This window comes from Branchiostoma floridae, chromosome 11 (assembly GCF_000003815.2).
Source record: "Branchiostoma floridae strain S238N-H82 chromosome 11, Bfl_VNyyK, whole genome shotgun sequence".
Classification (NCBI taxonomy): domain Eukaryota; kingdom Metazoa; phylum Chordata; class Leptocardii; order Amphioxiformes; family Branchiostomatidae; genus Branchiostoma; species Branchiostoma floridae.
In genome coordinates this window covers 18,145,205-18,156,533 of record NC_049989.1, presented here as the reverse complement: position 1 = coordinate 18,156,533, position 11,329 = coordinate 18,145,205, and the positions used below count along the sequence as shown (strand labels likewise).

The window sequence follows — 11,329 nt, the reverse complement described above, 5'->3', positions numbered from 1 at the left end:
ACAGGACAGAGTGCAGTTAAACCACCGAAAATCCAACCTTGACCACGTGCACCGATTACAATGTCAAAGCAATGATTGAAGATAACGACAAAGGGCAGCATCAGCCACCAGTGCACCAGACAATGAAAGAAGAGCCACGTCCACGAAGGTGTTAAAGTACCTTGGTACGTTTGACCTTGCGTTTAATTTTGCGCTTTCCCCTATCAGGAGAGCCGAAGAGTCGGAAGCCCTTCTTGATATAGATGCGCATGGGCCCGCCCCGTGCCCTGATCTGTGAGGGTGGGGACCAGGGATGACACGTGGTGAGAAGGGGGGAATGGAATGTATGAACAGGGACATGGAAGGATTAGTATGAGTTAACATGACGGAGAAAATGATTAACGTTATAAGTTATATAATAAGTGATGATTGAATGTATTTTCAAGGAAGAGTTTGATGCTGTTAACAACACCTGACATTATCCATACTTGCACAAGACTTAAGATACCTTATCAGTAGAAACAGCTGTTATTTGATCCTTAATGTATCTAAGCATGCCTTTGATTCTTCGTGTACTATGCAATTGTTCTGCTTCTGCTTTGTTTGCAATTTGCAATGCATTTAAGATACCATCTCAAAGTTGAATGTTTTTGCCAAAGTAATTTTTCCACACACATAGACACACTAGACAGTGACATTTTTGCTTTGTCTATTTTGTCCTACTCCGGAGATTGTGGTATCCTGTTCAGTATTCTTTTTACATTGTTATTAGAACTAATCCCCAGCTAAAGAAATATTTTCAAATTGGCAGTCTGTACAGAATGTAAAGAAAAAAATCTAAGTGAGTTTGTGTTATAACGTAACAATAGTGGGTGTGTCTGGCATACTGGGATCATGACAACATTATGATTCAACATGCCTCAATGTGTAGTTTATCCATTATAGGAAACTTATGGACTAAACTGTGAAAGTATTGAATCATCACCCCGTGTTGAAGTGAAACCATATGAATACAAAATGTACGGTATTATACCCATGGACAGCATACCTTAGGATGATGCCAACACCAAGACCACCACCAGAATAAAACATAGTTAGAAGTCACATCTGGGTTCAGTGAAGAACAGTAGGACACCAAAACATCACATTCTGAATAACTAAATATATAGTATCGCAAGGCATTACATTACTATGTATCTACACCATGGTCCTAAAAAAACGTAATTTGTGACGCTACTGTGAAACCTTACAGAACGAAGATCCAACAAAAGTGTCTTACAAGACCAAAGAGTGCTTTAATTAAATCTGTAAAAAGTGTCAATATCATAAAGCTTTATCTGCAACATAATAGACCCTAGCCTGATTTAATCTCGCTTATAGCAGCCCGACCAACATCCGGGGCCAGTTACAGCCCTGGACAGTGGAGTTTGCGTTACACAGACTAAGTAGACCCCAGAGATCCCACAAACTACATAAATTTTGGATTCTTATCATCAATTAGATCAATACATTATCACTCCTTGGGACCCTTTTAGTCCATAGTGGCACATAGCTATATAGGGTAGCATTAGTTTCCTTGCTGTTCCATTAGCATGGTGTATTTCACATGGAGGGGTTGCTAGCCCTTCCCCATTAACATGCTTGAGGCACTTCAATCCCATTTTATGTCCCTTCGGAAAGACAAACTATAACAAGAACCAGGAGCTCAACTGTGAGGCTACTACCAGTTGAGCTACAGGGACATCCCCATTATGTTACCAAATTTGCACAAATGCTACTCTTCCCTATCAAAACTACATGAACTCATCTCTGCAGATGTTCAACCATTACGGCTTTAGATTCACTTGATGAGGAATAAAGTTGCTTATTTATGAATGAAAGACGTCTAAACCTTTTATATCTATTGAACACAAATTGTTTTCTTGTGTACTTTCAAGACGTGCAAAGAGGTCGCTAATTACTGAATAATGACTTGTAACCAGTAGTTCATAATTTGAACTATGCATGCATGTTATAATGCATTGTGAGTAATATGTCAAGTTGAAGGCCCTTGAGACATACATGATGTATAGACAAGATCTGTTAACAAGTTAGGAGCCTTTACCTTTCACCTTGTGCATGTGCTGTTGAAATCATGACCTGGCTTATTGGTCTAGAGTTCCTAATTTCAATTCCAAACACAGATGGGTATTTGTTGGTGTCATCGTAGCAGGTAATATGCATTTTTTGGGGGGTGAATCACAATCGTAATTCATATGTGCAGTGAAGTGTGAATGTGCTAATTATTACCACACATTGTATGTACATGTATGTGTCTGAACCATGCAGCATAATGTGTTGGATCTGCATACATCTGCAGCTGATTTTGTGTATATTCTGCAGGGATATGCAGCTGATTGTGTGCATATTCTGCAGACAGCTGCAGCAGATCTGCAGCTGCTGATGGTGTGCATCAACAAACATCTGCAGATGATTGTGTGCATATTCTTCATACATCTGTGGCCATTTGTAACCATAAATGAAGTACTTACAGCTGGAGAGCTGTCGGTAGATGTGGCAGATGACGCACTACTGTGAAACTCCTGTGAAGCACAACATACACAGTTTAGGAGAAGTTGTCTGAATTCAACATTGTAACAAATTCAGTCAATAAGCTTAGCCACTGAGCAATCTGTCATATTATCACATGTTTTGCGATGGCAACTTTTCAGCAGCTGAACATTTTGTGCCTCATTCAAAACCCTTCTTTGTGACCAGTTTCATACTATAGGGGAAATATGGATAGAATTTTCCAGTACTGCAACTATAACTTCTAAACAAAATTAGAGAAAATCTATAATTTTTGTTGGCAGTACTCAGTCTGACAATATCTAGTATCAATCCTTCATATTGAGACCTTGATTATGTGTAATTGTTGAACATGTGTAAACCCCTTCCAAAAACCTGATAGAAGTTCTGAACATCGTTGTTCCCATGTCATTAACATGTGCTGTCTTAGGTTAACGGTTAGCATGTCAATCAACCCACACAGAACAGGTTAGCACTGACCTCCTCCACCTCCTCTTCAAAGGTCTCCTCCACAGTTCTTATGACCGTCTGTGTGAGAGAGGGCAAACCACACGTCATGCAAAAACAATACATCGTGCAAAACTCATGATCACAAGCCATAACGTTACATGTGCAAAAAAACACACGTCGTGAAAATATTGCATGTCCTGCACTAACCACACCCATGCGAAAAACACATCATGCACAATCATTGTGTCTAATACATGTACTTCTGCCAAGCAACATTAATGTTTATATCTATGTGCCACAAAGCGTAAAGGGTGGCTGAAAAAGGATCGTAAAAAGGTATGCTAACAATTATTATAGATGCTTCGGTTAGGTTACAGCCCATATAGACTTTTATATAGACTTTAGACTTTAAGAACAAAACTTCAGGTTAATGTAATTCCATTCTTTCAAGGAGGAAGCATGGCGTTGTATATATAGCCCAGAGGTTTTAATACTAGTAGAAATGATTATATTTTATAACATTGAAAACAAATCAATTAGCCTGGGTGCTGTCTATTTAGTTTTCCAAGGCTCCCATGCTTGCTCCCTTGCAACATTTCAAGGGAACATGTATTTGAGCCCCAATAAACTGCAATGTAAAATAAGATAAGATGGCATTTTTTGTGAGGAAGCAAGTATGGGAGCAATAGCAAACTTAACAGAGTATTTTTTTTTTTTTGAGGAAGCAAATATGGGAACACTGGTAAAATAAATTGTATAGCACCCAGGCTATGATTGATATTATTCATGTACATGATCAATGATAGTCACACAGTAACTACAGAGTCTGGGTGAATCCTGGGCTTAACCACAAAGGGTTCCTCCATCACACTTGCTCAATGACAAAGAGGCAACCATACAAAGCCCTTGGCTTACAGCCAGTATAACAGAGATGTACATATCTAAACTAGCATCGACATGAAGGAAAAATGTGTCTGGCCGGTCCTCATTTCAGCCAGACGAGACTGAGTTATAGGACTGGTCCAGACGCAGCAGGAGACTAATGTCAGTGGAACAGTGTAATCAGGTTCCAAAACTTTGCTTGCAGGGAACAAATAGAGGTGTCCATTTGGAAACAGGCCAACATTCTGTCCTAGGTTGTGAATCTACATGTAACATCAACTACAAGTAAAACGTATCTGTCCGGATCTGAACAGTTTGACAAGAAGCCTGTGGCCTCTGGTGATACTGAATACACTGTGTTGTATCTTATGTAACGTCAAACCCAACAGAAAAAAAAAACACATGATTTCAATGTGAAATGCCCAAGAAGTTGAGAAAATTTCTTGTCCTCAACTAAAAAATTGTAACAACATCATAATCATATAGAATTAGGTCAGATGCTGCAGGAGACTAATGTGTCAGTGGAACAGATGTAATAAGGTTCCAAAACTTTGCAGGGAACAAATAGAGGTGTCCATTTGGAGACTGGCCAACATTCTGTTCTGTGTATTCAAAGGTACCATCAAAATCAAGTACAGGTTTTGGGAATGTTACAGGTCTGGGCCTGTAACGCTAGTTTACACGTACCTTTATCCAAGGGGAATTTACAAAAATTTTGAAAATATTGCAGTTTGAAGCAAGAGTCTATCTACGTGGAATGAGCAAAATAATAACAACCCAAGTAAAGATGGCACTTCTTACTATTGGACTAAAGACATTTTTTGGACATGCTAGAGGGAAGAAGATCTCAGTGGCTTCCAGAGTTACTCCTCCAATGTCAAGAGAAGAAGACGAAGAAGAAAGCAATTGATAATCCTTGGGGAAATTTGCAGGGTCTATGCCCAAACATTTGTCTCTATCCATGCTTTTTTAAACCAAATTTGTGCTCCTGAGTCAGTCTGGGAAAAGAACTTCCAAAGGATCACGTTTTCAGCACCAAGGACATGTCCCAGTCTACCAACTTTCTCAGCACCAAAAAAGCTGATTATCATCATTCATGATCATTCCTCTTTCCAAAATATAACTTGTGTTAACTGCACAATGTGTTTGCACTTTCATCTATTATCATTTACTTTTGTTTGTTTGTTTGTTGACTAGGTTATTCAAAAAGTTACAACTTGATTTCTAGGAGTTAAATGGGGTCTCAGCATTAAGAATGAATGGTCACATTTTACAACACGTCTGGATCCTTGTATGGGCTAAGTAACTTTCAAAAAGATTTTTCAACATTGTAATACTTCCCCTATATTGAATTCATGTACTGTAAGTAATGTTGAAAACAGGGAGAATCTTTGCTATGGTGATGTAAGACACATTTTATGGTTATTGATTATTTTATATTGTATTGTTATTGTAATGCTTATTGAACGAACTCTGTGGATGTCCGTCTGCATTTTTGTGAGTCAGCCGTTACAAGCGCAAGCTACTTAGGCTGACCCATGTAATGAGTTGTATCATAATTGTGAATAGAGAAAGAAAGATGTTGAAGATTTGTGCTGTCCAGCTCGAACAATAGTTCTTATCATGACAAAGAACTAAAACAATTTCTTCACACATTCTATAAATTTCATGCTTGCGAGAAACACAAGTTCTGCACGTACCCTGGACCCATCCTCGTTGACAACCACCTGTTCACCAACCACACGCTGCCCCAGCCTCGATGATGACTCATCGCCCATGGCCTGCACAAAATGTCAAAGGTCACAATGGTCACATTCAAGATTTAACGCTAGTTCACCTTTATCAGGGGTGTGGGGGTGTGACCATATCCATATCATCAAAAACAGGGTATTTACCTATGCAAGGTCCATAGACGGGGCTTAAAATTGCAATATTCTCAAAATATTTTCAAAATGTTTTGGAATCTTAAAAAAACAACTTAGGCTGAAGATGTATCAATGCTAATGGTTAATATAAAGGTCAAAATCAAAAATTGCAGCTTGAAACCACCGTCCGTCGACATGGCATCCCCAAAGATCCTGTTTTTAACTACAACAGATATAGGTCACTCCGCGAATAAAGGTGAAATAGCGTTACAGCTTAAGACTGCCCACATCATTAATTAATTAAGTTAATAACTCAAGTTACTGATGAAAAACGCTTCAAAACTTTTCCAGTTGCTTAAGAAATTTTTGTATTGAACATTTCATTAACATTACCTGGATGTCTACAACCTCCATCAATGTTGGTGCAATTTGATGACTCATTTTTCCAGCTTCAATCCGGAAATGAGACCTACTTATTGAGACACCTTTTTTTTCACACAGAGACTCATCATGAGTCAGCTAATGAAGCACACAGCAGAGCTGGTGAACATTTAATTTGTTGCTGGGATTAAAAGGAGTAGTCTAGATCAATAGATTTCCTCCTCACAAGCTATATATTGTTGTACTAAGGCCTCGGGAAAAGAATTTGTGTTTCTGGTTACAGTCCAGAAAAAAATAGGGTAATGGTAGGTAGGGATTCTCTTTGTGTTTGTTTTTCAGATTTTGGATGAAGTGAACAAGTACAGTTCACCAAATGAATATAAAATTGAAATACATGGCTCTGATATTTTCAACGCCATACTGTAACCACATAGATACAAGCACAAACATATGGATAAAATCTAACAAAGACGTTCAATTTTTACAAGTTCTTACATGTGTTCAAAGCCTTAATCTGTTAACAGCGTTCAAAATACAAGAATTCTGCTTTGAATTTCACTACATAGATGTCAGATTGAAAATATTTCCCTTGCCTACAGCTGACAAAAAAAACAGAAGATTTCTAATAGGGTTGGTCAGGTTCCCGGAAACACAACTACTTTTTTCCTAGGCCTGAGTAACAGACGACATGCTCTGGGGCCTGTAAGCTTGGGAAATTAATCTTTTTGGAGACAACAAGGCTACGGAAACAGAGACAAATGTCTCAATTCTTCCACTATGTATACATTCCTGTACTCATCAAGTCTTTCTGAGAAAATTTCTATTTTCATCTTTGTCCTCTGTTTTATTCCATGTCAAAATGAACCCTAGAGGACTCTAGCAGGCAGATTGAAGAATGGAGTAATTATGCTGCAAACCAAGTAGGGTCGAGAAAGAAATACATATAAAAATGATCCATCATATATGTCTCCTTTAGTTTTAGTTTATAGTTATCAACCAAGTTCTTCTTGAAGGATATACAATCATGTATTGGCCATTTCATAGGATTTTATCAATGAAATATGCTAACTAGTGCTGTCTCCAGTTTTAATTTGTTTTCTGTCCTACTCAATATTTGGAGCCAATGATTGTCATCGTAGAATCTGTCATTTTTAGCTTACGAAAATACTTTGCATCAGTTTCACGTCATGAAGTTCAGATCTTCGTGACTGGAGTGAAATATTTTTCCGTCTGAACAAGCAAATTTCACAGGTATGTGAAAGATATGCATGAGATGATGGCTAAAAAATGTGTGGTAAGGAAGTCATCATTTTTCTTTATCTGATCTATTTCTCAACTGTGACCTCCTTCTGCCATGGCCCTATCATTGCTCAGTGTCAAACATTCATGATGTGGTTAAAATGGAGAGAGATGTCTTTTATTCCACCTGTGATAGATCTATTACTGGGTACCAATGAATGGAGCTCGAATGAAATCCACCTGTGCCAGAGGATTGTACATGGGGTATTTTCCTTCTTTTTTAACTTACATTTTATCTTTTTGTTATGATGAAAAAAATTCTACCAAGTTCACAAATATAAGAACTGTTTTCCACGGTTAAAAGTTATAGCCTGTCACACATAGCCCACCATAAATTTTCTATCATTGTCCTAGCACATCTTTTTTTTACCTGGGAGGGCTTCACTCAATTGACCATTTTACTAACGCTTTTTAAGAACAATGTATTTAGGGATATCAAGTATACAGATGGTGGTTTCAAACTGCAATATTCTGAAAATATTACAATTTGAAACTTCAGTCTGTCGACTTGATATCCCTGGATACCCTGTTTAGCAACACAACAGATATAGGTTACCCCACGGATAAAGGTGAACTAACATTGTATCGTTTTAATCTACAGCATATATTTTCTCATTTTGCAGCTTGTTTGCAGTGGCCTTATCTGTATACAGCAAACTTTGTTTTGATTTCATGGAATCAAGGACTAACAAGAAAACATGACTCACCCCTTTCTCAATGACCAGGTACTCTTCTTTCTCTGGGGATGACATCCTCCTCTACTGTGTTACACCATATGTGGAAACTAGACCTGGAGAGGACGTACAAAAGTTAAAGTTTAGACATAACGGTGCACAACATTCCCAACATTTAACATCAAGTCAAACATTTTACCAGTGATCTTTTAGGACCTTACATTAGCAGCGTTTTTCTTTAGAGGGGAACAAGGACCCCCATGCTTTAACCATGGATCCTGTTACTAAGGCAAACTGACTGACCAGAGATGCTACTACTACTACTGTATTCAACTGTGACCCATTTTACAGCCCATTAAATACCCAATTTAAACTAAATAGTCTAAAACTCAATGTTTAAGCCTGCATTAAGAATCTGATCTTCCAGACATGAAATTGATCAAAATGTATTTTGATATAAAACCTAGAATTATTTTTTAGAGAAATTAATATCACTGGCTACTAAACAATAACAAGAATGGACAAAAGCCAGCCTGCCATGCAATGTAGTAAAATGTGTAGGTTGATTGCTCAACTATTCATAAACCTATCATTACTTTATATAGAACACAGGGTAGAAAACAAATCAGATACATCTAGACCAGAATGAAAACATAGTCAAGATGTCATGACCTTCAAACCTTCAGACATAAAATGATCAGAATATAATGTTAAAAAATGTTTTGGTCATTTGTCTTTTCAGGAACCAAAATGTCCACAAAATGCTACAATTGTAGTTCCTGAAGAGACAAATGACCAAAATGTTCATGTCCTATATTTGAAAGTGATCTTGAACCAGTTATTCCTCCACTGATCAGGACAAAGAAGACAGATTACTGTACACAGTATTTACAGGTCATTGTACCAGGAGAATTTCCCTGGCTGACTTTTCGGCAAGCACAACGAATGTACTAGACTAGTAGACCACAGTTTAACAACAATCATCCAGTCCTAAGGACTGCAACCCTTTCCAGTAGCCTGCATGATAGTGAGTGACAACAGTCGGGACTCAAACTCACAGCTTCTCGGTCTAGACTCCAGAGGTAGGGTCACTAACCACTGCACTACAATTCGGGAGACTACTGCTTATCCATTACAAAATGGCGGCAAAGTAAAAACAACTATGACGCACCCTCATGAGAAAAAAGGCTTAGTCCTTCAGACTACCTGAAATACATCAAGTATTTTCAGCAATCATACTTACAAACTGAACTAGCAGCAGTACCAGAAGAAGCACCAAGACGGCAAAAATCCCTACACCGCATTGTCCAGACAATTCAAGGTCACTGTAATATGTGAGAAAGGTCGCAAGATTGCCCCCTTCTAGTTTCAGCAACCCCTCTGCTCATCATTGTCACAACAGGGCTCTGGTTAGACCGGTCTAGTCGGTCAGATTTCAAGAGTGAGTGAACAAAAAGAATGACAAGTCTACAGTAAGTTGTCTTTGATTTGGTGCACCCTGCCCTGCAGCGATGGCTCCTCATTGGTCGATACACAAAGATACTTCTAAATCAAAGGGTTGTGTTGTAATGTACACAAAACTTTTAGTCGCCTTTTCCTTCTGACTCAGCTTGCTATTCAACTATTGCAATAATATTCACAGTCAAGGGTACATAACGTTACAGTTGTATAACTTTAGGTTACCTCTCCTTTACTGTGTTGCTGTGATCAGTTTTGTGAGTGAACATAGTGAACAAGCCAACATTTTCACCTAAAAATGTTCTGAAATCACTACATCATGCCAATTATCAACCATAATACTTACATCTTATTATTTATTTAACCCATGCATATCTGCATGATTGAATGATGACAAATCAATTGATTCTTTAGCAGCTAATCGGGTAACTTTCTACCCTTGCCGAGACAGCCGACAGTTTTTTTGTATTTGTATGTTACAATGTTTGTATGTGGTTGAACAGGACAACTTATGAAGCTAGTAATTTATGAACAGATTGTCACTCATAAACACCGGTATGTGGTAGGATCATGTCCTTCATTAAAGAAATCATAAGAGTTTGGCCATGAGAGTGCAGCACCATTTTTCCCCTCTACAGAAAAGACAGGAGCAATTATAACATCTATTATCATAATACCGGTACGTTTACGACGATTTCTCTAGCCACACTGAATTGACAAATTGTCAACGCATCATTTTCTCCAGTTACATGTTGCTGTTATAGGTTACCCTTGCCACTTCTTCTGTGTAACTTTTCTGCCACTCTTGTCCTGCTAAAAGCGTAATATTGTAATTGTAACACGCCGCGGAATTACACGGCGAACGGGCGCGTGGTTGGGAGGGGGTAAAAAAATACCGGTAGGAAGAAACACGGCACAATTAACTGCCGCTATGTACATTTATACATCCTCTGATGTTCCTTCCTTTAGTGTCAGTAAATGCATAAAACATAAACCTGCATGAGCATACAAAATGTCATGAGAAAACGGACGTATACTGTCAAGAATTTTCATTTAACTTCTGTCCGTCACAACCGCTATGACGTAACGCTTCACTGCTAGCGTAGATATAAAAATGGCGGGAAAATGGCTGCGTACGTTCAATTTTGCCCATTCAGTCGTAGATCCGGGCTATTATGCAACGGTTCTTCACACTTTTACATGAGTTGTAGGTCACCAACAGAAATTTAAGATTGTTGTTGAATCATGTTCGTCTTGTGCCGTGAGCATGTGTAATTATGACCTATAAATTTGGCAATGAATGTGACAGTGTGTTCGTCCCACGACGAGCTGCCTACCCCGAAAAAGATACTGAAAACTTTTGGCCTTGTTGTCTTCGAATGCATTGTTATCGATGCTTTGTAAATGGTGTATTGGACACCTAGATGTCTGAAGTGTGCACAGCTCAGAAATAACTATTGTTGCATGTGTAGAACTCTTTAAGTTCCAGTATTTTTAATCTACCGGTATAAGTCTTACTACCGGTATTATGCCAATGCATGTTATATTTAATTCATTAATACAACCATACTGTGGATAAAAGAAGTTGATAAACAGATCACTGCCACCGATAACCTTGATATCTCTGTTGTCTTGCCAACTGTCACGCAGAAGTGAAAAGGACAGGATTAAATTAGACATGACTGAAAATAGAATAAAGACCAATGATGCCCAGATCCACCTGTCAAGAGTAGTGATACTCTCAGAGGTCTTTAACTTTCAGGCTTTACCCTA

General features: G+C 38.3%; 1 protein-coding gene across 8 annotated transcripts in view; it reads right to left on the bottom strand.

The window, feature by feature from the left end:
• The window catches only part of LOC118426446, a 56,729-nt gene that overhangs the window by 15,363 nt on the left and 30,037 nt on the right, over nucleotides 1-11,329 (bottom strand). For 4 of the 8 annotated variants that reach the window (XM_035835844.1, XM_035835848.1, XM_035835847.1 and 1 more), the window contains exons 2-6: nucleotides 8,132-8,214; nucleotides 5,580-5,660; nucleotides 3,028-3,075; nucleotides 2,511-2,561; nucleotides 161-271 (exon numbers count right to left, since the gene is read on the bottom strand). In XM_035835844.1, the coding sequence (XP_035691737.1) occupies nucleotides 161-271; nucleotides 2,511-2,561; nucleotides 3,028-3,075; nucleotides 5,580-5,660; nucleotides 8,132-8,176 (336 nt within the window). In that variant the 5' untranslated portion in view covers nucleotides 8,177-8,214. Of the gene's footprint in view, nucleotides 1-160; nucleotides 272-2,510; nucleotides 2,562-3,027; nucleotides 3,076-5,579; nucleotides 5,661-8,131; nucleotides 8,215-9,341; nucleotides 9,645-11,329 lie in introns of those variants that run through there. The other 4 variants (XM_035835846.1, XM_035835850.1, XM_035835849.1 and 1 more) reach the window with 4 other exon arrangements.